This window comes from Phaethon lepturus, unplaced genomic scaffold (genome assembly GCF_000687285.1).
Source record: "Phaethon lepturus isolate BGI_N335 unplaced genomic scaffold, ASM68728v1 scaffold6576, whole genome shotgun sequence".
Taxonomy (NCBI): domain Eukaryota; kingdom Metazoa; phylum Chordata; class Aves; order Phaethontiformes; family Phaethontidae; genus Phaethon; species Phaethon lepturus.
Window position 1 is genome coordinate 63,214 of NW_010546855.1, and position 22,004 is coordinate 85,217.

The 22,004-nt window shown below is 35.5% G+C and overlaps 1 protein-coding gene across 1 annotated transcript in view; it reads left to right on the forward strand.

Moving 5' to 3' along the window:
* Positions 1-21,551, forward strand: part of LOC104622603 (chromosome unknown open reading frame, human C3orf67) — a 79,570-nt gene extending 58,019 nt beyond the window's left edge. Inside the window, exons 14-16 of the mRNA XM_010289439.1 lie at positions 3,498-3,559; positions 17,138-17,229; positions 21,439-21,551. Coding sequence (XP_010287741.1) covers positions 3,498-3,559; positions 17,138-17,229; positions 21,439-21,551 — 267 coding nt within the window. The remainder of the gene's footprint in view (positions 1-3,497; positions 3,560-17,137; positions 17,230-21,438) is intronic.
* Positions 21,552-22,004: the final 453 nt, after the last annotated feature.

Sequence of the window (22,004 nt, forward strand, 5' to 3'; positions counted from 1 at the left end):
AAACTATCTGTGACCTAGAATATATTCAGGGGAACCAACTTCATGATTCAGTCAGTTCTAGATCTGATGTTGTTCAGTGTTTTTTCTTGGTGATCTACAGCTTAATAGCCTGTGATATACATATGATCATGGGTTGATCTAATTCTTCCTTCTGGCTTTCAAATCTATACATCTGTCAGATAATTTCATATAGCTGTTTTCAGTGAATTCCCACACATAGCATTCACATGTGCAGTAAACATGTTACTGTATGAATAGGTAGTCTACATAACTGAGAGATCAAAATACATCCTAGTTGGAGGGATTAGAACACTTTAGAAGGTTGTTCCTCCTGGATTTCAGTCTGCCCTCATGCGTTATCTTGGTGTAAGACCTAAAATGAGTAGTCATCACTTCGTCAGCTTCCAGTTTTTGCCAAGAAGTGTTCGTTATGTGTATATTTATTTAAAAAATGTGTAGAATAAAAGGAAATTTGTTTTTATGTCACTGATCTTTAGTACCACTGTCATTTTAGTTCAGAGAATTTGCAAATGATCAATCCTTCCAAAATCAAATGTACAAACTGCAGAAAAGTTTGTACATATCTGTAGCCATCTTCCAGTTGTGTAGGCAAATGATTTTGGCAGTGCAGTATATAGAAAAGAAATAGAAATAATCCTCATATTGTTGTTTGAGAAATTAAGGACAGGTTGAAATCCTCGTCATGATTAAACTTTCATGCTTACATGTGTTTCCAGGTCGTATCTTTCTGATTATTTAAATCAGTAGTATCTATTGCTTTCTCTTATGTTCGTCAAAGATAAGTAAGGAGTGTTTTTATTCCAAATTTTCATTCATTTTATACTTTTTTGTCCCTTAGTGGAACCTATGGCAACAGCACCACCAGAAGGCAGCTTTCTGTGTATCTTTGATATTGAAATACCTATGATGTTTGGCAAGGCAGGGCAGGATATAATCATGTTAGATAGTGAACTTAGGTATCAAAGTAACATTTTATATATAAAACACGTTTTTAGTGAGTTTATTTTTTCCATCACTTGCCATTGTTAGCCTGATACCCAGATTCATTGAAAATTCTCATGTTACTGACTCTAATGAAATCCTTCTGAATGTAAAAGCACATAGATCAATCATATTGCTAAGTTGCAGTTAGAACAGATGTCCTTAAACAACTATAAAACAGATACAGTAAAACTCTATTTTATAACTTATGATAGTTTACCAAGAACTGAATATATGCTGTCAGGAGTAATCGTTGAAATGTAAGTTTTTTAGCAGCTGCTGTAAACTATGACAGCCAATAAGAAGTAAAGTAGGTTTGAATATTCTACATTACCCAGCATAGCTATCAGTTATAAATACGAAAAACTTCTATTTTAAAATGGGTTCACTTCAAAGGACAATTGTAAACCCTTGTAAAATGTGTGTGGGGTACAGTTCCAAATCAATACTATATGTATGTGGAACTAAATATTTTAAAATACTTTATTTGACTGTGTCTTACCTGAATGTTTTCTTAAATCTTAAGGTCTATGAAATTCCATGTTAGCTTTGCAACAATATGAAAGACACAGTTCTATATATTGTGGAGCATTAATGTGAAGTTTATACCCACACATATACACATTATCCAGGAAAATTTGCAAAACTTACAAAATATTTCTGCTTAAATGCCTTGCTTTTGTTCTAGAGATCCGGTAAGACCTTCCTGCCCTATCAGGGAATTGGCCCATTCAGCTTCTTGGATAGCTGTTTCCACACTTCAGACACCACTTCAGATATAACACAAACATTCTGGAGCAAGATCATATGTAAGAGAATTCAGGATATCTTTCTGCATATGGTCCCTGATTCTCAGTAAGAAATGCAAAGGAGAAGGAAGATTCTCCTAGATTGCTCACTGATATATCCTAGAAGCTTGTAGTGGCATAATCCTCCATTAGCAGACTCCAAAATATGCTCACCTGTCTTTTGAGTAAGAGGCATTCACGGAGAAGAAAGATTACTTGTTCCCCAAGCAACTTCCTAAATATAAATAGTCACATAGGCCTTGATCTGCAAAATATCTGAAAGGGTACTTGCAGGTTCTTCTGGCCTCCTTTGTGATGATTCAGAAAAGAAAGCCGCTTAACACAGAAATGGTCTGGCAGAAATGAAGTCTGACAGACAAGAGGAGTGATACTTAAACCCAGAATTATTCCAGCAGAGAGCTCAGTTTGACAACCCCTGGAGGGTTCTGTTCACATCAAGTCAAATTGCAAAACTGAGGCAGACTATTCTTTACTATGAAATGAGACTAAAAATTATTTAGACAGCTATTCTGGTTCATAGACCGACTAATTCACTTTCTGTCTCATCCTCAGTCTTCTACTAGCCATCATGTGGAATTGCACTATCCACCACCATGCAGTGACTCATATTTGACAGTAATTAGGATGTCATTCATCCTGAACATATATTTTACAACATCCCTCCCCGCTTCCTGATACCATGAGAACATACTAATTTTAATATTGATTTCTGAAAAAAAGCAAGTGCTTTTATAAAGCTTAGTATATATTTTTAGCATTTTATGTACTAAAGTGTACAAGTATCACTAATATATGCTTGTGTTGTCATTTCTTTTGCATTTGCTTCAGTGGTTTGTTTAGAACTGCTGTTGAGGTGTGTGATAATGGCGGGGAGGTCTCTTCTGGAAGCACCACATACATACTGAGAGAAAATGTATTTCTGAATTTTAGAATTCTTGAATTTTTATACCAGTTTATGAATATTGCAAATAACTTTTTAAATTTTTCTTTCTTGCAAATAGCTTTTTAATGCCATAAACCAAATGTGGTTTGAAATCTTTGAGGCACATTCTTACAATGGGTAGGTAAGATTTGAAGACTGTGGAAAATTACCTTTTGTATGAATATTCATACAGTCCATTGTTAGCTATTCATGAACAGCTTAATCCAGGTTTCAAATTGGCAGTGCATAGAGAATCATATGTACTTCAGGAAACTTCACTTGGGACTGCTAAGATTAATGGTGCTTCTGAGGAGAGAGAAACCATGCCTGCCAGCCCTGTTAGTTCTGGCTCAGTGTTGTCTAGTCTTAAAAACGGGTGTGTCTGCAAAGATCCAACTAAGAGTTCGTGCCCCATGCTTCCTACGTACAGTCCAGACTTTTCTGTCAGACAAGACTTTGCCACCCTTCCCTCTCTGAAGTTTCCTGACTCTGTCCCAACACTCTCACAGGCAGTAGAGAAATGACCATGTGGTCGACTCCTTAATTCATATGTATTTCCACCCAGACAAGGATCATCTGTTAAATTGTACTTTTGCACGGTTAGAGTCTGAATATCCATTTTAAATTTCACAGATAAAAGACTTAAATTATAATATCAGAAGCTGCAAATGTGATGCTCATAAAAGATCTCTTACATACTTCTAAACATTCTGAAAGAATATTTGCAAGGTTATTTTCTTACTATTATTTTTTGTTTTCCATAGCCCGTCAGTCAGGAGCATCACTATCAGAAAGAAATGAGCCCACTTTCTCATTCCAACCCACGGTAAGATTCCACTTATAGCCCAGGCAGTAAGAATTCAGTTAGAGTGTTCTGAATATTAAATGTGACATTCTTGGATTTAATCTTAAATCTCTTTTCCATTGCTACCTCCTCTCAGAGGGCTTTACTATTGCTCGTTTTAGTCATTGTCTGCAGTATGTCTGCATTGTCCTGGAATGCAGAACTGAATTCTGCATGTTTTGAATGTGCCACTGTATTTTAAGTAACTGTCATAGGCCTTGCTCCTACACCTGCTTTGATGTGTGATTCAGCAAATCTTCCTCATCTTACATACATACACCTATTTCTTTCTTCCTCTCTGTTCTGAAGGCTTAGAACCAGAATGCTGTATGCGACTGTAGGTGTCAAGGAATCCATCTGTTACAAAAAATTTTAATGCTACTTATTTAGACAGGGCTTTTCAATAGATAGCCCAGTCAGGAGAGGGTGTTACAATGCTGTGGGATAGTTCAAAGGGATCCTGTCTACAACATATTTTGGCTGCCAGGTAGCTTGATCTGTTTTGTTTAGAATCAGCAACAAAATCCCTGTGATTTTAATGTGAGATGGGGATTTGAACGTAAGGGGAGAGGATGGCTAGGGACAAATCAAACTGAGACAATCAAAATTAATTGACCAGTTTCAGAACTGCCTTCTGTGAAACCCCAACATCACTTTGTCAATGTTTTAAGAGCCTGAACAAGAGGTCTACGTATTTTAGAAAGTAGCCCTGTTTCACTTTCACTTGGTGTGATTAATGTGGATTTTGCTTGTCCGAGTTTAACTGGACGATGTATGTGTGTTGGGGGGAATAGAAGGAAAGGATGTTTCAGACACAACTTCTTTATCTTTTATCAACAGTCTGAAATGTTTTATGATAGCATACTGCCAGTCAGTTGTGCAAGATAATATGCATTTCTCCTCACACAGATGTTTCCAGTTACTTGTCTCACTTGCCATAAACATTTTTATTAGCTTGTTAGATTTTATGAAGTGAATGCTATGAAACTTGCTGTGCAAGTTCACCCAGATGTGTCAGTTATTGCAACATGCATCTATTTCCTACTACACACAATGTATTACTGGAGTTAAAGTATAATGGTGGATTCCTGTTCCCTTTCACATGTAAATCAAAGTGCTCATGTTACTCTAGAAAACCTCTCTGCCTTGGGTGCTCATTATCAAAGGAACTATCTCTGTCCTTGTGAATTGTTACAATGGATGAATTGAATGGAGACGCTTGACTGTAGTCTACAGACTTAAGATATCAGCTATCTTGCGACTGACACTTTGTCGAGGACTCTTTATCCCAGAATCGGTTTCATAATTTTCATGGCATTAGAATTGCTTATATTTTAGTGCAAGCTACATTATTTGTCTTCTTTTTGCCCATATATTGGTTGAGTCAGATTTTATTAAGTTATTTTTATGCATGCGCTAAAGCAATTCAGTACTCGGTACATTCTATATACTGAAAAACAGAATAAACACCATTATCTGTAAAAATAAACCGTTTCATCATATCAAGTTAATATGCTCAACGATGAAAAGTTGTATATAATAAAATTTAGAACAAAATAGTCCAAATTACAACTTAGTTCTTAGGCTATTTTAATCCAGTCTAGACAGTAGACTTAAATTTCTCTAGAAATCATTTTCAAGAAATGCAGGCACAGTATTCGTAAAATACCTGACTTGAAAGTGCCTCATAAATTTAGTAGCCCTTGTGAACTGCCAGAAAAGCATTATTGGGCTGTAAATACAGAAGATGACAAAATTATGAGGTCAGTTTGCATCATGATATAAAAACGAGATGATGTGACTTGAATACCATTATTCACACCATTACCTTTCATTTGTAATGGAAAACTCCGAATGTTTTTCACAGAGGGTGTGTACCTAAATGAGAGGGAGATAAAATTAATGGTAATTCTATAACTTACTTCCTAAACTGTTTTTAAAGCCAATTTTAACAAGTAATGTATGAGCAACTGGAAAATGTCGAAATGTCTTTGAAAGCCTACTGTAGCTATGTAGGGGAACACAGAGAATATTTGAAAAATTGATATATCCTCTGTAGATGCGCAGGTATAAATGCCATGGCATGAAGACAGTTACATGATGCACTTACTGAAACAACAACTAGTTTGTTGTAAGGAGTGATAAAGAATTTGACAGGTCTCAAGTAACTTTAAAAAGTGTAGTAGTGATGTTTTCTGGGAAATGAAAAGAGCGCGATGTGGAAGCTATTGTCCAGTAAATGTAGCTTCTGTCCATAATAAGATAAAAGAACAAGCCAGGAAAGAAAGCACCTGTGAAGATAATGGAAATGCAGTCAATAAAAAGACCCAGCTGGACTCATTTTCCATTGGTTCCACCAGGTAAAGGTCATAAGTCTGCCAGGAATATTGCCGCTGCAATCCAAATCACCTCTACATCATGCTGCATTGCAAGGAGTAGAACCAGTTAATGAAAGGAGACAGGCTGATTGCAGAGGTTACAGAGCCAGATGAGCAAGATGATATGCAGTGTTTCAAGCCTTAGCTATGCAGTTCCCACTGACTGATGTGCTGCCCAGTCCTAGCTGAACGTCAGAATTGCGCTCTTCTCTCCAAATAGGAAGCTGTAACTATCTATGTTACTTCTTCCTCCAGTGCAGGCACTGGAAATTGCTGGGTACCCTGCATCTACTTAGTAAGCATTTGTCCTCCAAAATATTTGTGTCATAGAAGGTTTGGAAGTTTCATGAAAGGGAATGCTGAAACAAAGTAAATATTCTAGAGGAATTTCAGCCATACTGAACTGCAAAATGTGGAGCTGCTCTCTGAAAAAGGTCACTTGAGCCTAATTCTATGAATAGACTTTTTGAACTTCTACAAGTGCTCTCCAGAAAATTTATTTCTGATAAAAGCTGATTTTTCCATCTTTGAGAGAGAGTTTTTTATAAGTTGAAACTCTCCTTTATAAGCATTGCCTCACCAGGTCCTCTGCTGGCATCCCACTCAACTCTTCCCAAGCTACCGAAGAAAACTTGTTCCTCTGAAATTCAAACAGCTGTTCCCCAGAAACCACACTGAAGTAGGACACAAATATTTCAGCATTTCATTGGGTATCCCTTCACAAGAAGTCTATTTTACTGAAGTAATTTCATACAAAATGTACATAGCCAAATTTTCAGTTAGGTTTTACCCAGACATTTAACTGTATGTGTTAAAAAAAAATTATTCCCGTAGTGAATTGTGGGCACAGAAATTTGATGGTGGTAAATGTCTGCCTGATTTGGACTATATCCAAGAATATAAAATTAGCACATAAAATACAGACATCATTTTATGAGAAGGTCTATTGATCAGTGGTCTCAAACCAAAGAATGAATGATCAAGCTGTGTTTCATTCACAAATGAAAATAATTGTTAAACTGAAGTTCAGTTTGTTGCCTCTATGAGTGGCTGGTGGATTTCATATGTTAAGAGCTCTAAAATCAGCAGCCCCCCCAAACTATTCTGTGTATGTGGGGCTGACAGCTTTTCCAAGGGTGGTTGGAACCTGCAGAAGTTATTTAATATATCAATCAATGAACAGGATTTTTTGAAGTATTGCTTGTGCCTTTACTGTGGGCTTGGTCAGGGTTACCTGCACAGAATTACCAGGAGTAAATAGAACTGTACTCCCTTGTTAGCTCTACCTCTATCTCCTCTGCACTGCTGGAAGCTCACGCTTGCCAGGCAGGTATGTGAAAGTGTGTGTGTATGCATCAGCATATAGCGTACCGTACCCTTCAGCCCTATGTGTTCAAGTTAGCCCCACCTGATGGATGATCATGACCCAATGTGGGGACAGGAGCAGAGTCTTAAGCCTCCTCACTGACACTGAGAGTCCATCTGTAGCTGATTATGTAAATTGTCAGCCACAAAATTCCAGCAAGAATCTGAAGAAGCAATGAGTTGTCATTTTATTAGGTTCCTAGCTACCCTTTCCAGCATCTTGTTCTTTTCCATGATGCTCCGACCATAGATTTTGCTGTGAAAAGTGAGTGTTCCGGTTGCTCTGAAGTGGTAGGATTCAGGATCATCCTCAAGCCAGTCCGGTAGCTAACTTGTAAAATAAGCTAGATTTATCTGCTGTGTACATGCAAGTCAATTGCTTCTTCAATGGGATCTTTAAAAAAGAAACCTCCTAAAACTAAGGAGCATACAAGATCCCTAAAATTTTAAGGAAAACCAGCGATATTATGAAGTGTTTACTAAAATTGCTAAATGGAATAATGGTGCGATTCAGGCCAGCATTTTGTCTAGATTTGTTTTATCTATAAAAAGTGTCACCACTGTACTGCGGTTTAAGTCCTTCATAGCTTTGCCACTTGTGGATGTGATATAAAGTTCTTGTAGCTATAATTGGCTGATAAGGGCCCACAGTCTTTGACAAATGATTAATAGTCTCTGACCTCACTTCACATGAGCTTGGTACAGGCTGACTAAAGCAAGCTGTCTTGTCATTGTAACCTACATGTGTTACATTAGATGATCAGGATGTCATCAATCTTCTTTCCTCTACAATCAAAAAAAAAAAACCAAAAAAACCCCACACACCCCAAAAAACAAAACAAAAGAACAAAAAAAAGCATAATAGCGTTTTCTTCCTTTTGGTAAAGGTATCTCTCCAATTACAATAAATGTTGTAGATTTGAGATTTATCATCGCAAAAGAAGTGTTTCATTGATGTGGAGATTAACATGTTTGGGGAGGACAATGACTGTAGTCAAAGTTGTAGATTTTACCTTAAGGAAAAAAAAGGAAAAAAAAAGCAGAACCTCTATCCTTAATTACTACTTTATGGAACAATGTGATTTTCTATTGTACTGCATGCACAGTAATTCAGATAATGAATCGTGAAATGGTTAAACATTTTCCCTTAACTAAACAGATTTTTAACTTCTTTTCAAACTTGATATTGGTAAAATTCTGGTATATTAAATATAATGAACACCTTTTTCTATGCATAACTCTAACCACTCTGTTGATTTTAGGAAGTAAATTATTTCTTTCACTTTCTTTAAAAGTTTCTGCTAGAAAAGTCTTTTTTTTTAGAACCTATTGTTGCCATAAATGTTGCCATTATCACAGCACCTAAAATTTGTATGATATGTCAATGATTCCAGCACAAAAACACTTCTACTGCAAACTCTCAAGTATTAAAAGTATGTTCAGCTTTGAGACTACCGTTCCAGTACTCTCATCCATCCCAGATGAAAACTAAACATTCCAATAGCTGATGCATGTATTATACCATTGAGAGATTCAGTAAGATTAAATTCACCTAAAAAATGGTGCAGTAAAAGAAGGATTGTGACTATAACATTTGTTTGCACTATATCAGATCTTCTCCAGCATGCATGCTGTGAAATTCAGACACAAAAGGTCTTTTTCTCCTGTATTTCCAAGCAAAGGCTTAAATAGCAGAATAACTAAAGAAGCAAATGTAAAGATTGAATTTTGCAAACAAAGCAGCATACTTATTTTTATGATTCGTTAAAATATCAAAGTCGTACAACTCCCATTACTTCTGCAAAACAGACAATATTACATTATGAAGTATTATAAAATTGCACAACAGTTGTCAAAATAAGTGAGCAAGAACAAGATGTATGACAATGTACTTTGGCTTTTCATTGTACTTGTTCAGTTACTTTACTCATCCACAAAATAGAGTAATTTGCAATAGGTCTCCCAATCGTTAATCTGAATTAGCAAAGTTCTGCTGCATTTGTCAGTCTATAACATGCATGAAAAAGAACATGACAAAAGAAGCAAATGGCACAGGAAACATCTAGTTGAAAAGGTTAAAAATTTTAATCATGTTGGTAAAAAGCTTAGCTCCAGAAAGGTGGTTGAGAACCAAGTGTCTTAACGTGGAAAAGCTTGTTAAAATAATCCAAAAATGGCTTTCCCTTGTATGGGAATCTGAGAACATGAAAAAGTAGCAGCATAAACACTAAGGGTGTGAATATAAAACATGGCAAACGTTTCCAAACGTGCTGTTGCATCTATGTTAATATAAGATAATTTATCTCTTTTTTTTCATAGCTTCAGGACTTACTGAGAATAATTTTTATTGGTTCCACCCTTTTTCTGAATATTCCTGGGTCATGCAAACAGAGTTGTCTGACTGTGTTTATATGTAGATGGAGAATAGGCAGTAAAAGATTTTACATGCCTCTAAGATCTCTTGGATTGAAAGGAAGAGATAGGTGTTTTCTTTTACAAGGTCCAGGATTCCCTGTGCACGGGGTGTTGCAATCTCTTCTTCAACACTCAGCTGAACTGTTGCTATGGCCCTTTCTTTGCCAGTGGGTCTTCTTCCAGGGGATCTCCAGTGTTTACAGATGACAAGACAGAAGCTATGATAGAGGTTTCGTGTATTTAACTGCAAAATATTGACCAAATAGCACAATATATTAATTACTAAGCTGTTATACCTCCAAATTCAGGTCATTCATATTTTTAGACTGATGCAGATGACTATGTTTTTAATAACCTGCACAAATTTGTCATCTGAGCTTTGATAATGAAAGAAAAACAGGATAGCATTAACAGCTCAAATTTTCAATTAATACCAGTCAGCCTGGTTATACTGTACACACTTGTAATAGCGCCTTACGCTAGCTAAATATCTTGTTTAATAAGTAGAATTCACATTTCCTCTGTTATCCTTGAATCTAGTCTAGTAAACCAGATCATTTCCAGATTTAAGACTTTAAGAGGAGCAAATTCAAGTCTTCTATGCACAGTGGCACTTGTACATTTTATCATCACTTTAGTCACTAATTCATTGAAAATTAAATAATTTGGGTTTTTAGGAGGTCTCTCTATGGTATTTGGCAGGCTGGACTTGCTGAAGTGGTTTGGAGGAAGGAAAAGGCATTCTGTAAATATGCTCGTGATTTTCCAAATCTTAGTGCTAGCAAAAAACAGAAAGTTCCAGTAAGGCATACAGTAAATGAAGATATTAATGTATTAGGGATGGAATGAATCTGTCACTTTGACGGATTGTGAGGCAAAGAACAGATTAACAGATTACTCATAGTCAGAATGCAGCTCACTGTGAAAAATGTGCAGGAAATGATAAGTGTTGGTTTGTGCTGATTTAATGATATTTTGAAAGTGCAATAACACTCCAGGAGAATAATACAATGTAGCTCATGGCTTGCATTTTTTTAATCATCAACATATTGCCAGATTGCACTTAAATACTTATGATATTTCTTTTTAAAATAGAGCTTTCAATTGATGCAAAGTCATATGGACATGTGTATTTATTTTATTTTTCAGTATTCTTATGAAAATGTGCATTCAAAAATCATTGATTTGTATGTATAATTACAGTCTATATTCTTTTGTTAGTATATCTTCTTCTTCTGTATACTCATTTAGTTTTCCATTATAAAGATACTGTTTTTCCCACCTGGAGCTGAGTAGCACTGAACAGTTATTGATGTATAAATTAATACTGAATATTTCTTGGTTTATGACATATTTATGGAAGAGCTTTAAGAATGTTCAAAAATTGAAATTGTTTGAAGCATTTTAGATACAATAATGGACAATTGAAGGCTACAATGACTTCACAATTATTACAGACGTATAGCGGCAGGACCTGAAATTTCATTTCAACATTTTTTCAAATATGATTGCATTTGTACATAACACAAACATACCTTATTGTTAATAGTGTTCATAAGTCCTTGCTTCACTACTGAAACTCTTATTGAAGAGTTTATTTCTATGGAAATACTCCTATTAAAAAAAAACTCCTATTACACATACATAATTAATATATTACAAAGCAGAATCCAAATAGGTCTGTATAGGTAATCTGATTTAAGGTAATGAAGTTACACGTATGCATGAAGTTCAGCAGATAGGTAAATAATTGAAAATTCAGATCTGCTAATCTAGAGGAGCCTAGCAAGTAATGCACACTCCAAAAAAGGTGTATCAGGGAGTAGGTGAGGCGTGTTACAAAGCTAGGTTACTTCTTATTGATTTATCTAGGAACTGAGTTAAGTCTCTAACAACCTTTCTTCAACAGATACAATTAAAAATCCAGACAAGCAAGAAAAGCAGGTTTTCATCTTAGCTGAATCGAATATTTAGGCTATACTGAACCATACTTTTGATGTGAAATGGCATTTGCATTCAGTGGATCATGGTAAGGTATTACTTATTCACTTTGAGCATTTGCAGCAAAATTTGCTTCATGTGGCATTATACATTACTAATACAACAGAAGTATGTGCTGAGATTTTAGTTGATAGTTGCACAAGGTGTTAAGAATTGGTCCTTTTTTCCTTAAAATATTTTTGTGCTCTTGATTCACACATTGGCATTCTCTGGCCCTCTGCAAAGTTAGTCAAATTATCCATTGTAAAAAATAATTCAGCAAACGTGTCCCTCTTATTATCACTCAGGCATGAGCCAGTCCTTCTCTTGTATTGATAAAGTTTTACTAAGTAGTTTACACAGTTAAATATTGTCTTTTGTGTTCTTTATTGATTGTACTTTTCAGATCTGATGTGTTCAACAAAACTAATGTTGTTTTTTCATTCCCTGATTTGATATAATATAGCCTTTGCCTTGCATTTTTTAAGTACATTGCCAGGCTGACCAAATAATTTGAATATTAGTTTTAATTCCTGTCTAGATTGTTGAACAAAACCATACTGAAGCATTTTAATTTTGTTAATAGTGTGGATTAAATGATCCCATTGATTTAAGAAATACAAATTAAATCTGATCCAAAAGAAACGTGATAAAGTATGCTATGAATTGAGAATTCTCAGCAATGTTAAAAATCTTTATACTAAGCAATTTGACATTTTCTCAGTCCAGCCCATAGGATAGACTAAGAAGCAAAAATACTTGTAAAAAAATCAAAATATCAAACGTGTTTGTTAAGTTTTAAATCAAAACCCTCTGATTCTCTGGATTTCTATTGATGGTAATAATTTTGATACATTTTCATTGATAAGTGCTACTTAATAACGCGTCACTAACTTTCTCAATGGATTTTTCTGACAGATGCCTTTTTCTGCAAAATTTAACCTACTTTCATAAAACTGAAAACAATGTTCAGAAGTCAAAAAAGTTCTTTTGGTTTCCATCACAGTTCAGCTATCGTGATATTTCAATACATGACAATTATTTTAGTAAACTATTTTTTTAATATAAGGCCATGATATAAAAAGATTATATAACATTTTTTAACATTTTTAGATTATATTTTGGTGTGGAGAATAGCTCTCAGAGTAATGAAGAATTTCATTGCAAGCATTGAAGGGGCATGGTACTTTGAATGTGTGTGGAAGCTATTCTGAGCCTTCATACAATGCATGTCACAATGTCAAAAGATAATACTTAGCATTCCACATTATTATCAGGAAAGCTGTAGATAGTTTATTGCATGCTGATAGTATTGATTGCAGCTGGAGGCATTGATAGCATAAATAGAGTATCTTTAATTAGTCAGAATGCATGATTAGCTTTTCTGCTTTAAGGAGATAAACTAGCTTCTTAAAGATGGTCCCCAAAAAAATATTCTTGATTCAGTTAGAATAAAAACACAATGGGAACACAGGCCACAGTCTGCATTTCTCAGAACATTGACAGCTGTCTCCATGCTGGGTCCTACTTTTAGGCAAGGTCTACAAATTTTTCAGGATTTTGTTGTTGTTTTTAATTCACTCATACACTCTCTCACACACGTACATGTTTTAGTTGCATTTAGGATGCAGTTTTTGTTGTGGAAAAGTCTGTCTTGACTGCTAGACTACAGCATCTGTCAGAATTACAACTGTAAACCCACTTTTCAGGAAGTTTATCAATCAACTGCCAGTATTTGTGTATGTCTCTACTGCAATTTGGCTAAGAAGATTTCAGCCCACGAGATGGGCTTGTTTTTTTCAAGATTTTAGGAAAAGTTGATTTAGACATCGCTAACTAACTTGTGGAAGTAAGGAACCGGTTTTTAATATATATTGTGTAAAATGTTTCAACCTTAAAAGTTAATATTAAGTCAACAACAAATCCCTAATATTGTAGGGTTTTGATTACTTGTCTGGGTAGGAGGGGTTTGAAGAGCAAAAGTATTCATTTTTCTTGGATGTTGAGAGAAAACAATATGAACTGAATCTAGACTGTGTTAATAGGAAATACCAAACTTGCCAACACACCTGTTGCCTGTATCATAAATAAACACTTCTTTGCCTCCCTTTAGAACAGTCAAAATGCCCAGATCTTACACTTGCATCTGCTAGAGAAGATGATAATTCATCTACCGAACCAGGTGCATCAAAATAAATATAAAGATGAAACTGAACAACTCCTTTACATGAGAATTGACGCCAGTACATGAAGCACAAAATCAAAGACATAATCATCTGGCTGCTCACAAATCATCCCATCTCTGATTTCTCACACTTGATCTTTCAGGAAGACCTTCCAGAGATGAGACTTCAAACTAAAATTCATAAATTTCCTGAGTAATAAAAATTGATTTAACAGAAATACTGGTTTAATGACACATGATTACCTCGCTCCCTTGATGTTCTAAATTGTCTCTTTCTTTACCATTGGAGGTAATTGTCTTACTATCTTTCCTTCTTACCAACATCCTCTCTGCTTTCCAGATACCAACTATTTTCTTTAGAAATTCTCTGATACATATTTCATATGAAAAACATGTATCTTTAAACTCTTCTGGTTTGTGCCAGACCTGTATAACTGGATGTATACTCTAAAGCTTCTTTACTTTTCTAACTGCATTTGTTGGTCTGAGGTAATTCTCTTTAGAAGCAAAGCAGTGTCTTTGTCCTTGCACCACTTTTGCTTCAGCAGTCTTCCTAGCAGAAATAGTCTAGTTTTTCTCTGGACCTCAAACATCACTGTCTCTTAAAAAAGCTGTTGTGAATTTGGAAGAAAGGGTAGCTTGGCAAGCAGACATGTAGATTAGCACTAATAGTTCCTCCTTACCTTCTCTAAAGTTGTTGCAGTTTATTCCTGTTATTCCTAAAAACTTTTGAAGCTTTGGTGTAAACAAAGAGCCTTTGGCTGTATTCAGGGAATGCAAATATGGTGAGTAACGACCGAGAGCACTAATAATGAGATGTCTAGGCAAGCATATTGCTGTGTGGATTAGTTGTACCAGTTCTCACTGGCAGTAGCTGAACAGCTGAACAGAAGAGGAGAAGGATTGGTTGTGAAGTTGGCCATATATGTGAAAATAATATAATGGTATAAAAAAGTATGTTTTTTACATATTGAAATGATGGAAAATTCAATATCTCTTCCTTTAAATCTGCTATACTACTTGCTGGATTTCTACGCCAGCAGTTCTGTTTCCTGAGGCAGAAAATTAGTTTTTTCCATTTTGACTGCAAACGGATAGGTGGTTGTCCCCTGATTCACCCTGGATTATGTGTACATGCCAACAGGAGATGATGTGGAATCAATAACAAGTCCAGAAGTAGCAGAAAAACCTAACACAAAAAAGTGCCATTGGCATATTTTAGCAATTATAACACATCACTGAGCCTTGCCAAATTTCTCTGTCAGTAGCAAATCTTACATGAGATCATCAAGGCTTTTCAGAAGGTAGAAGTGTATTACCTGTTTACTTGGTCTTGGACAATTGAGATGAGACAATTACATTCTGGCAATGTAATGAAATCTTTCAAGCTTTGGAAAATTTCATGCCTTCTAAGAGGAAGCCATGGATGTTGAAGTTACCTCTACAGCTCTGGCTAATCTCACTGGCCTCCAGCACAAGTTTGCATGCATAATGGTTTTGTGACAGCTGTTGGAACCACCATGGCCAGACATAAGTTGAATCTTCCCCAAACCAAGTTTAATTTACTCTGTAGAGCTGCACTGTTCCCACCAGCATGAAGCAAACATAAGGAAATTTGAAGACCCCTTTTCCCTTCCATTCCCCTTGCCTTGCAGTGAAATAGGTTGATCAAAAAGAATGGATCTGGTTCTATCAAAGTGACCCCTTTTCCCTTCCGTTCCCCTTGCCTTGCAGTGAAATAGGTTGATCAAAAAGAATGGATCTGGTTCTATCAAAGTGAGACGATTTACTGAGGTGCCTTGAATTCTGTGTTCAAGTGTTAACTTGCAATAATTTAGTTAATGGTTATATGGAAGCTTTAATGTATTACAGCTCTTTACTGTTGAAGAGGAGAGATGGGAACTTAAGGAAGCATCAGCTATGCACAATGTACAGAGATTAGTTTCATATTTGAAAGTAATTACAAAATGTGGTTACCTGCACAAGGAATGTCTGAAGTTGGTGACTTAGCTGTGTCCTTCCAGGACTATCTTACTCTGGTTGATAGTATAATATGAGCGACCTTCCATTCTTGTGTTTCCTACACACTTTTTCAATGAAGTCTGCAGTTCAGTTTGCTGTAAAAAGCAATAACAGTAACAATTAAAAGGACTGTTCTGTTTTCTTTTCTTTGAGCTGTAACAGTCAAAGACAGTGTATCATAAAGTGGCACATGTGAAATGAACATTGAACTTTGCATGAATGTATGATAATGTGAAAATCATTTTTAAAAGCTATGATGACAAAGTAGTGTTCAGGAGAAGTACAAATTGCCTATTAAATTGAACAGGTGAAGAAGGCCCATACTGCCTCCTCTATGATAAAGATCCCATCAAAACTTTATTTTTACTGAAGCGAAGTAGATATGTGACAGCTGTGAGGAGAAGGGTCTTCTATATGGTCTTGCTGGTAGCTAAAATCATGTTCCGCTCAATAACAAATTTTTTATTTATAGCATATAGCATTTTATAGCAACAGAAAATTGTTACAAGCAATTGTTTATAATGTATTTACCTAAAAAGCTTTTTTTCAATATCATTAATTCTCTCAACAGCAAGATCCTGACTCAATCCAATGTTTCCTTCTTAAAAGCACTAGAAAACTGTTAGTATTTTACTCTTAGCTCTGATCACTAATTCCACCCCTTTATTGAAAAAATTTAAAGGTAAATTAAACTGGAAAGATTAAGTTATTGAATACAAATTAGCTGTCCCAACAGTTCATGAGGATCAAGTTGGTATCACACTGTTGGTGGCATCATCTCATGTCTGAACTCAGCTCTAACTCACCAACCATCCAGACTGTGAAAGGTATAGCACGTGCTATGTCCCCCCATTACGGGGGGGCTCCAAGCAGTGCCAAGTCAGTGGCAACCAAACACATCTCTTGTGATCGTCTTTAAGCCTTTTTTTCTTAGAGAGAGTAAGGATTTTTAATCAAATTGACTGCACAGTCTCTCATCAAACACACTTGTCCATCTGAAGTCTTTATTCCTCAGAAAAAGACTCGCGTGACTCCCGTAGGCTTTCAAAGTATAGTTGTGTGGGTTATGGATCACACCTCATGTACACCTTTTGGTGAGAGAGCAATGCCAGCTGAAATCTGCAAAGCAAACTGGACTTAAAACTCAAAAGAATTAGAACAAATAGAAACACAAACTGTGCTTTTATGAATGATATTTTGATTTGTATTTTTCAGGGACTGGTTGAACCTGTTTAGTCCCCCCATCATTCCTGGAAGCCAACAACTGGAAGAGCACGCTAAATCTTCAACAAATCAGAGTATTCCAGGTAGGAATTCATGAAGACAACAAAATGTCTTTCTACCCAGGGCCCTTTCAAAATGCTTTTTCTGTACTGCTGGTGCTGCCTTTTCATAATTTTCTATAGTGCTACTTTTTGGTTCCAAGTTCTCTTATTTATTATTCCCAGCTCAAGCTAGCAGAGTTTTCATGCACTATTATTTGCCTCTGATAAAAGAGTAACTTAGGCAGTTGTGGTTTCCTAATGTTCTGGCTTGATACAGATTAACTTCTTAAAAATACATCTTACTTGTTTAAAGTAGGGGATTTATGCTAGTGGGGATGGCAAACCTATGCAAGAAAGAACACAAAGACTAAACATTTTTATTCAGAAGCACAATTACACTTACGTAAGTGATACTTCTCTTATGAAGAAGAATTTCAGATTTAGCCCTAAATGAAATCTCAGCCTGATATCCTGAGTAAAGACTGTTGACACCACCTCAAGCGTTACAGGTTTTTGTTTATTAATGGTGTTTGCTTAGAGGATGGCAAACAAATTAGCTGAAACTGGAAAGTCAACACCAATAAAATAAAATTAATACCTTGTTTTCTTCAAATGCCTTTTTTTCTTATCAGTTGTCTTGGGAAACAGGGTAGTTAACTATATTTTTCTTCAGGTCTGGGGAATTCAACATGAAATCTCATAAATCTGACCTGTGTATTTTGGCTGCCCGAGGGATGAAGATGTCTCAGTGATTTACTCTCTAAAATAGATTATGCCCCTCAAATTGGGAATGCTTTCACAGATGTATATTTGTGATTGTTTATGACAGCAAAATAGAATTTTTCTGTCAGGAAAGGGCCTTGCTTTGAAGTATCAAATAATATGTTTTGTTAAGGGTCCTAAGTAAGCCAAAGAGAACTGGACAGTAATCCTTGAGTAAAAGGCACGTTTTGTGATAGGTCTCTGAGAATTTTTTTATGTTAGTATTATGAATCCAAGACTTGCTGCAGTAAAGCTAGAATTTCTGTAAATTTTAAGAATTGGATAATTATCCTTCAAAAGCTTTAAAAAGGAAGTATACTTGGGAATATGTTGGATTTCTTCTGTTATTCGCACTACAGTTTCCAAACTGTTTTGTGAATTGTTCCTAAACTCCTTTCCCTTTATGCTGAAATATTTTATATCATGTGTCCGTGATTGCACATTTGGAGAACAGAAAATCTCTATATACCATAGCTTTTTATTTTGGCTTTTTAGTTTTGTACCTTTATTAAGTCAAATTAAATTCTGACCCATGTGTATGTATGGTATTGTAATTTTGATAACTTCATGCAGAAAATGCTCTGTCTTCAAATACTCCAGAAAACCTGCCATAGTGTTTACATGATCAAGCTTCATTTCCCCAAGAAGTTGGAGGATACGAGAGAAAAGCAAAGTTGTTCCATGACATTCCCTCCCTAAATAGGACAGTTTGGATTTTTTCTGAACTACTGGACACCCTTCCCTATTAAAGTACAGAGAAGCAGCAGAGTAATCGTAGCAGTTGTGGGTAGGGGAGGTCTGAGTGGCAAAGTAAGGGGGTACCTGTACAATATACAGCATCTTCAAGCAACTCCAAACCTTCCATTCTGATTGTTTACAGTCCTTGGAAAATAAAGTCCTTGCGCTATATTGAGAGAAAACCAACAGAGTTTGCCCACATAAAAGGCATGCCGAAGTTAAACACAGATCTTTGGACATAATATGGCGGTGTGTGAAAATGCAGTGCCATGTAATACATGCCTATCAGATTAGATTGTACCTATCAAACATTAGAATCTGTGTGTTTTCTAGATATCTTGGTTTTAAGAAATCTTGATGGGCCATGGTAACTAGATGGCTTGGAGTATCGTTTTTGAAAGAGATGTTGAATAGGTCTTGTCCTGTGATACATCTCTAGCACTTCAAAAAAACTTCTTTTTTTACCCAGGTTTACACGTGTTGAGCAAAAGCCTTTCTCCATAAAAACAATAGCTGCCATGATTTCAGTGCAGCAGCATTTCATTTAATATGACAGGTATTCAGAGGTACCAATGATCTTCAGTCTTCTTTCAGCTCAGAACTAAAAAATACTAATCTCTCTATAATGTATATCACAGACTTAAATTTTCGTTTAAAATCAAGTTATTTTCTAGCCTAAAATACTTTTTAATTTTACAGTGATTTAAGAACAAAAGCTTTGATTTTGCTTTCACCATGATATTCAAACTGCCAAGAGGTTTTTTCATGCAATCCTGAGCAACTCCGACCCCAAAAGTCTGAATGGTGACAGCATAAACCACTATGGAAATTTTCATTGAAACAGACTTGTTTCTCAGTTAATTTGGCCATGGACACTTCATTCCGATATATGGTCAGGTTGCACACAGTATACCATTTCAAAGTAGAAAGACGCCTTCTAATGAAACTGTTACATATTAGTTGAGTCTTGTAGAAGAATATCTCTTAATTTAATTAGTACTTTTTTTAGGAAGTAGAAGAACAGAAGTGAGGTTTTCATAGGTTTTTTTAATCTGTTCAAACCTGAATACTCCGTGCTGCCATTGGAAATCTTTTGCAACATCTAGAAATGCCTTAAAATGCATTTGAGGATATTGTGCTGAAAGAAAGAAACCTATCTTTAAAAACAAGATGCATCTAGAAAACTAAGTTCTCTTCTTGTTCAAATGAAAATATATGCAGGGAATTATTGCTATAAAGGTATAAATCCAGCTAGTCCTGGATGCAATCTAATTCTAATTTGGTGTGAATTGAAGGCATACAGGGAAAGAGGTACACCCCGATGAGTCTGAAGAATGTCTTATTCCTAAATCAAACCAGGGACTACACTGAGAGGCCAGTTCTGAGGCAGAGAGGGAAGGGGATTTAACCTTAGAGAAGAAAAGAAAATAATTTTTGAGAAGCATAGGTAGGAAAAAGCAAAATAATAAAAGGAAGAATTCAGTGGAAATGATATGGTTTCAGGTGAAAATACAAGGCTATGTGAGGGAATAAGGCATGGATACCATTTGCTTTTTTACTGTGATCTGAAGTGTAGAAAAAGACATTCAGTTCTACGCCGTCTTTCTGCACTGCATAGTTTTTCCCAAGAGCTGTCCAAACAAAATATCTCAATTAACCTCATTTAGCTTACCAGGCCTGATGAAGTACCTTCACTTACGGTAAGAGACAGTTTCTTTCTGATGGCATTTGCTAATGCTGCTGAGGAAACAAAATGAAACCTCTTCCCAAACGATAAAGTGCACGCTCCTTCTGTATGCATTAAATGCGCCAACCTACTTTCTGGTCTCTAGATAATGTAACCTATATATCGTTGTGTGATCCTGGCTGTAAATAGTTTCTGAGCATTGTGAAACTGCTGCTGTTAGCATAACAGGCCATTACTTATAATGAAGTGTTAGAGCAGACAAAGCATTCAGTTTGTATTAGCAGTCTGAGAACGAGATGAACATTTATGATGAAATTCAAGATATAGATTGCGTTCAACTGTGAATTATTTCCTATCAAAAAGCTGTAGATCATATAACTTAGATTTAGCTTATATGAAAGACAGACAGGTTTAGAAAAGGAGCTACAATATATAAAGCATCTGTAATAAAAGTCTATATGGCTTTATCAGGGTATTTCAGCCTAAGGATTCATTTCTGTTACCTGAAAACATTCTTAGATTTTACATAACTTACATAACTACATATCTAGGTCTAGACAACCCAGATTTAAAATTTTTATTGTCTGAAAGAATCTTATTTCCTCTTTGGTATTGAAAGCTCTTTTGTACAGATTTACCTATACTGGACATTTAGGTCACATATTGGATAGAAGACATTCAAATTCTTTAATTCTTACAGGTCTTAAGTACACACTGACTGTGTTTCTTAATGTTTCTTAAACATTATTGTTTAAGAAAAATAGCACTTAGGAATACTTTGAACCACTAGCAGTAAAGGTGCTTCTGGTGAACCGCGCTATTGGACTTTGTAAAGGCCAGTTGTTTAAGCAAATTCTGACTGACATCATTTCACCTCAACTAAATACAAGTTTTCAGAAATACAATAAAAATGTGTAAATTGCTGTCATTTTGAAGATAACCGTTCAGAAGTCAAAAGATTAAACACTTTAAAGAAAAATTCTGTCACATCTGACAAAGGTATTTCCATGTTATTGTCTAAGTGAGCAAGAGTGATTTATTCTTACTTTTCACACTTAACACAGGTGAAGATGACCTCAATGCTGAAGATGATGAGGAAGTTTTGACTCTTTTGTATGATCCATGTCTGAACTGTTACTTTGATCCAAATTCTGGGAAGTACTATGAATTGGCATAGTCAGATCATGAGAGGATATCATTTTGTATTCAGAATAGGTTTACCTTTTAACTGTTTGTATAGTGTTACTGAGCTGTATAATTTATCATGTAACTTAAAACTTGAATTAACTAATAGTTTTGCAAATTAATATATTTATAAAAATAAGTCACTATTTACAAGTTTTGTATTAAGTTGGAGTGCAGTGGAAAATCACATAACATAAAAGTTCCTTGTGACTAAAACATTTCTTTGTTAGTCTAATTGATTTCCAATATTCAAAGGTTCTATATGGAAACAAATGCAGTTGAATCAAGAGGGTTTGTGGTGTTAATCTGTAAATTATGGTTTTACTCAAAGTTAATTTCTTTCATTATTTGCTTACTGTATGTTTTTAATTGGTTCTGAGCTATCTTATTCTTTGTACTCTAAGATACAGTGTGTTGTTCAAAGGCCTCTATTTCATAAGCTCAC